Below are 6136 nucleotides of genomic sequence, written 5' to 3' on the forward strand. Positions count from 1 at the left end.
TTAATAAGGATGACAAAATAAAGTACCTTGCTGATTAATTCAGGAGATACAACATCTGTGACCTCTACAAAAGAAGTGGTGCTGATGATGCAAAGGGGCAGAATTAAAAATTGACCTTATATCTAAAGAGCTAAATAAGATATGATTTTACGTATTTTATTTTTTGTTGGCAGTATAGCCAGGGAGAGGGTGGTTTAGGGCTCCCTTCCAGTTAGTGGTCCAGAATTCTACCTGAGGTTCAAGCAGTTGGCAAGGCAAACTCATCTGCCACACTCTGTGTCCTTGTTCACTACCTCAAATAGTGTAGGATTTTGCCCAGTGTCCTTCTCACAGCCGCCTTCACCTCTTGGTTCTTTAGGCTGTAGATGAGGGGATTCAGCAAGGGTGTGACTGCACTGTACTGCAAGGAGGAGAGCATATCCAGGGAGGAGCCAGATGTGGGCATCAGGTAACGAATCAACCCTGAGCCAAAGAACAGGGTCACTGCAATGAGGTGGGAGGAGCAGGTGGAGAAGGCCTTGGTTCTGCCTGAGGTGGAGCTGATGCTCAGGATGGTAGAGACAATACGGGCGTAGGAGAAGAAGATTGGGAGGAAAGTTCCAAGCCCATGCAATAAGATGGAGCAGATCAAGATGTCAATATTGATGGAAATATCAGAGCAAGAAAGAGGGAAGAGGGAGGGCAGCTCACAAGTATAGTGGTGTATGGTCTGGGCCTCACAGAAGTCCAGGTTAAGAGCCAAGAGCAAAATTACGACTGAATTGAAAGAGGCCAGGCACCATGAGATGAAAACCAGCCTCACACAGAACTGGCTGCTCATCACCTGGCCATAGAGCAGTGGGTGGCAGATGGCAGCATAGCGGTCATAGGCCATCATTGAGAGCAGAAAGGCTTCAGTCCCTGCAGTAATAAACACAAAGAACACCTGAGTCAGGCAGCCCTCTACCGAGATGGTTTTCTTCTCAGACAGAAGGTCCTTAAGTAGCTTGGGCTCAGTGACTGAAGAGAAACAGAGGTCTAGGAAGGACAGGTTACTCAGGAAGAAGTACATGGGTGTGTGGAGGCGGGCATCAGTCCTGATCACCAGCAGCATCATCAGGTTCCCTGTCACAGTCAGGAGGTAAATCCCCAGGAAGAACACAAAGAGCAGAGCCTCGATGTGAGGGTTGTTGGACAGCCCGGTGAGAATAAACTCAGTGATGGTGCTGTGGTTCCTCCAGGCCATTTGTGGAGGGGGTTTCCCTGGATAAAACAGAAGTAGAGATGAGATCTGTCATCATTCCTCTTACCCTATATCCCTCCCTGCTCTGCCTTCGCTCTGCTCAGACATCTCCAAACTGCTTTCACTGTATATCAGGAAGAGCTTTTATCCTGTTTGGTTATCATCGATTCTGGGTCACAGTCTTTGCATATTTCAGAGAATCTTCTTCCTCTTTTATAGGGATTTAACTGGAAAAAAAGATCTCTCTGGTTCACCTACACATTCGTTGCATTTAGATTCTATTGCATTCTTCCTCGAGTATAGAAATCCTAAAAATTCTAACACATATTCGCAGGGGTCTTAAACCTTCTTTCTTCAATTTCTCAACCATAATTTTTTGTTTAAAATCATCTAATGGCTCCTTACCAGATTTGATCTCCATTAGGCAAAATATGTACCATTCTTACCTGATTGATAACAAAGATTATTAAAAATTAAATTAAAATATTAAATTTCTTTTAAGATCAGAAGAAAAAGTGAATATAATGCAGACTGGATTATAGTCATCTCATAAACTGCAATCATAAAGTATAAATTTTAGTGTAGTTTTATGGAAAATGGACCTAGGAAGGCAGAAGTGACTGGGGCCCATGAAAGTCTTGTGTCCCTGATCATTACTTCATACAGAGCATTTAATTTTAATAAGAGCTTATTAAACATGGAGCACTTTCTTAAACACTTACCTAAATTGTTTCAAGGCAGCTCTATGATTGGATAGGGAATTAGTAGCCCCAGGGTAAGGAATTTTATCCCCATTTTACCTGTGAGTAGTCTGATATTAAGGGATATTTTGTAATGTCATGTTGACAACAGCAGAAGAAAGAGGAAATAAATTACGGTTTTTTTTTTCTTCTAATTATAGCCCAGTGTCTAGGCTTAGTCACAGTGATGATGAACACTTTTCTTACTTGGACCTTTAAATTCTTCCTCATCTGCCCTTAAAGTTTCAGTCATTTTGGCTTCTTTTGATACCAGAAAGGTCTGTTTGCGTCTGTGTATCTGCTCATCTTTTTCTCTGTATGTTCTCCTCTTAATTCCACTGACCTAACTCTCATGGACCTTCCAATGTCACCTATAACCTTGATTTTTTCCTTTTGCCCTGTACCAACTGCTTCCTCCTTGACTCACAGCTGTCTGTTCAAATCACTAGGCCACTTGTTCTCAGGTGCCTTATGTCATAGTCTGAATTCTGTGTCTGTCTCATGTGAGATATCTTTCTCACATGTGAGAATATGTGAGATATTTTTTCCCCTTCCCAGCTGTGAGCTCCATGAGAACAGGGACCACAACTTGACAAGGACAATCACCATTAGCTTCTGATTACCTCTCAAATTTCTGTCTGATTATTTTGGGAGCCTCTCTGTGGCATCTCCTGTGTGCCTCAGACAAGACTTCTTGACTGCCCTCCGCACAGGCTCATCCCTTCCTCCATGGACCCCCACAGCACTGGCCCCTGTGAGGAGAACTGCTGACATTGTTGTCCACCATTGCTGCTGGCCCTCCTACTCAACGCAGCATGGAGGGCCCTGCTGCTGAACTTCAAGGATGTCTACACAGAGCACACTGTCTCATGCTGCTGCTCATCCTCTTTCTTGTGATCTCATATTGGTAAAACCCACAAGCACTGTGGCTACCACTGCACAAGAAGCTGCTTATGTTGTTAGTGTGGACGTGTTATTCTTTTATGGCCCCATGAGGACCAGATGGAAAAGGCTTATAGTTTTCTTATAAACAATGCTTCTCTCATCCTCTTGCTCTAAGTGTCAGCTGTGTAACCAGGAGGACCAGATGGTGAGCCATTTAGATTAATGATGATGCTAAGAACTCACTTTGACCCCTAACATCTTAGACTATGTAGTGAGTCACTGCCCTATGTGATGATTCCTTCCTCAGTTGAACGTTTGAGGCTAACTTACCCGGATTCTGTTTTTGTCTGCCAGTCCACTGTCTGATCCCATTGTAGGCTTCCGTATCATAGAAATATTTAATCTTACCGATCCAGAGAGCCCTGCCTCTGACCCTTCAAGTTTTGCCAGGAATCCATGTGCAGGCACTAACTTATATCATGAAATGTTTAAATTCTGATCCCATTAAAAAATGCATCAGTCCCACCTCAGTCCATCTCAGACTCAAGTCTGGATTACCTGTGTCCCGGGACAAGTAGGGCAATGTTCTCCGTTATGTGCCTGTAGGACATGAGCTTCGATCCAGTGATGGTGAAGCACCACTGGCTGGAGAAGTTACTTTTGAGGATCCTGCATGGGTAAAATTGCAGATACCAGTGAAACCAAACACTATATCTGAATCTATACAAACCAAGCAAAATGATAAGTGGAAGCCATTCTTTCCAAAGATCTCTGTATTTCAAAATATGTATGGATGTGGCTATCCTGAAAATCGCCTCTATTCTTCCACTGTCACTCACAAGGAGCACCTGGCTACGATGTCCACAGGGGCTTCAAGCTGTCATCTGAAGAACCCTGTAGCATTTGTGGAGAATCCTGTTCTCCCCTGCCCTACATCCACATATTGCATAAATGAAGGCAACAGCTACTTCTCTCTTGTGATTTTCAAGTTGTCACAGAGAAAGGAATCTCCCTCCCCCTCACCATTCGCTGTCCTTATACAATTCATCAACTTGATGCCTGAAACTTCTTTCATGACCAGGAATGATTATTTCCATTTAAATCCTCGACCAATTAAGCATGAAAATAAAGCGCACTTGCAGTCACTCTTGGGAAGGGAAGATATTGGCCTCATTTAATCCTGAGCTATAGTAGACTGAAGGCAGATGTAGGATATGGATTGTGGAGAGGACACAACTAAAAGGAAAGACAGGGAGACTGAGGAGAGGTGGGAGCCGTCAAAGGGGAGGATTTCAGCAGTGTCTTAGGCGAATGCCTGTTCCAGTTTTTTGCCAACACAGACACGTCATATCCACCAGACACCTGGTAATGCAATGAATATCTCCTTCAAAGAGATACAGCAGATTACTGGCTACGTTCATGACTTTGTGCCTCTCAGGAGGTTAAAGAAAATCAGCACGTTTTCCAATCCAGCTGTTAATACAGCAAATCACAGATTTATGTTGGGGACTTAAGGATCAAGCCCAAAGTTGAGAACAATTCTGCTGGAGCTATGATCTTAATTACCCAATCTTGCCCAAAGAGGAAGCTATTTGACAGCATGTTTCCATTAAATGAGAGAGTCTTAGTGTTTGTGCAAGTGCCTTGCACACTGGCTGCTTAAAGCCATCTTTGGAATGAAGAAATGAATGAAGGGTGTGTGCAGAAGGTCAGACTAGACAAGGAGGCTCCAGGGATCCTGTGAGCTGGGTTGTGCTGTTCAGACCCTAAGTGCATGCGGGAGGAATCTGCATGGGGGAGAAGGATGTCAGCCTTGGGAGCAGGAGGGACCTAAGACAATCTTCATCCACTTGAAGTGGTTCTCAGAGCTGCCTCTCCTCTGCTCTTTTGGACCATTCACAGTGTTACAAGGTGACTAGTTCTCAGGTGACTTCAATAACAAGAACAAGTCTACGGTGCTTCTAACAGTTGTACTGAGCAAGCAGGAAAATACGTGGCTCTGATGGTGTAGTCCCTATCTCTGATTCCCTTGTTTCATCGCAGTTTTTTGCAATCTTTTGGGATCCTGAAGCACGAGAGGATTGATGCCTAGATTTTAAATTGTCACCGTCCTCAGTGTGAAGCAGGGAGGGAGAGAAAGTGTCCAAGGCAGCTGGAACTAATGCACCATTCAGACAAACAGAGATAGAGTCCCATCCAGGGAGATGTCTGCCAAGGAGTGGGATGTTCCCACCTCTAGCTTAGGGACAAAGAACGGGTGCAGCAGGAGCTTTAGGACAAAAGATCATGAGGTGGAGATGTGGGAGAGGATAAACAGCAGAAGTGAAGCGTACAGAGAACTTCACAGGCAGAGAATAGGGGGAACCACCAGAAACCCAGAGAAGATTTTACCATTCTGCTGGCTTTTCTTGGAGGAAGCAACTCCACATGTTCTGTGTTCCCCATCACAAGCAGATGCTTGGTAGGTAAATCCTGGTAAGAGAACCCCTGTCACAAGCATTTTTTTACAGAGTACATGGCCTATTTTCTTTGCCGTCAGTGAGTGAAGGAAATTAGAATAGTTCCAGCTCTGGAAGAAATGGATATATCACAGCATCAGGTTTATTCTCCAGCACAACTTACAGGAGAGTGGTGTCATTCTGCAACGGAGGCCACTATATGGAAAGACAAGGAGAACTTGTCTAAAGAAGCTCCTATTCTGAAAAACAGGCACCCATTTTGTGAATTCCTTCTCACATGATCTCAGGTGCAGTAGTGAGCCTGGTCTTCCTTCATTCCATCTGTGATTCTGAATCCTCTTCTAAGAGCATCACGAAAGAGAGAAGATTCCACCAGAGCCAATCAGAAGGTTCTTTGGACATAGGTAGCTCTGGGCTGGGTTGGGGGCCTCCAGAGGAAGCTGGGCCGCTGCCCTGTATTCCCTGAAGTCCCAGCCTGAAGTCGAGCTCTGGACTCACTAACCACAGTTTGGACTTAAAAGAAAGGTAAATTTAGTGCACAAGGGTTCTCTCCAGGGTGGTATTATAAGTTTCTGAATTAAGGCAATTATTTAAAGCCTAGAAGACACTATTATTAGGCTTGGGGGAGGCTGCTTAAAATCAAGAGAATAAGAAAGAGATTTAAAGGAAAACTGCTGGAACTCAACACCCAAAGAACAAATAATCCAATCAAGAAATGGGTAGAAGACATGAACAGACATTTCTGCAAAGAAGACATCCAGATGGCCAACAGACACATGAAAAAGTGCTCCACATCACTCGGCATCAGGGAAATACAAATCAAAACCACA

General features: G+C 44.1%; 1 protein-coding gene across 1 annotated transcript; it reads right to left on the reverse strand.

Moving 5' to 3' along the window:
- Window positions 1-289: 289 nt before the first annotated feature.
- Window positions 290-1225, reverse strand: LOC111140405 (olfactory receptor 8S1-like). The gene has a single exon (XM_022492667.1). The coding sequence runs from the start codon at window positions 1223-1225 to the stop codon at window positions 290-292; it is 936 nt and encodes a 311-aa protein (XP_022348375.1).
- Between the last annotated feature and the right edge of the window lie 4911 nt (window positions 1226-6136).

Source organism: Enhydra lutris, unplaced genomic scaffold (genome assembly GCF_002288905.1).
Source record: "Enhydra lutris kenyoni isolate GAN:26980312 unplaced genomic scaffold, ASM228890v2 scaffoldscaffold880, whole genome shotgun sequence".
Classification (NCBI taxonomy): Eukaryota; Metazoa; Chordata; class Mammalia; order Carnivora; family Mustelidae; genus Enhydra; species Enhydra lutris.

What these genes read in the sequence shown, in the direction of transcription:
- LOC111140405 (XM_022492667.1), bottom strand. Translation starts at nt 1,225, where the DNA reads ATGGCCTGGAGGAACCACAGCACCATCACTGAGTTTATTCTCACCGGG.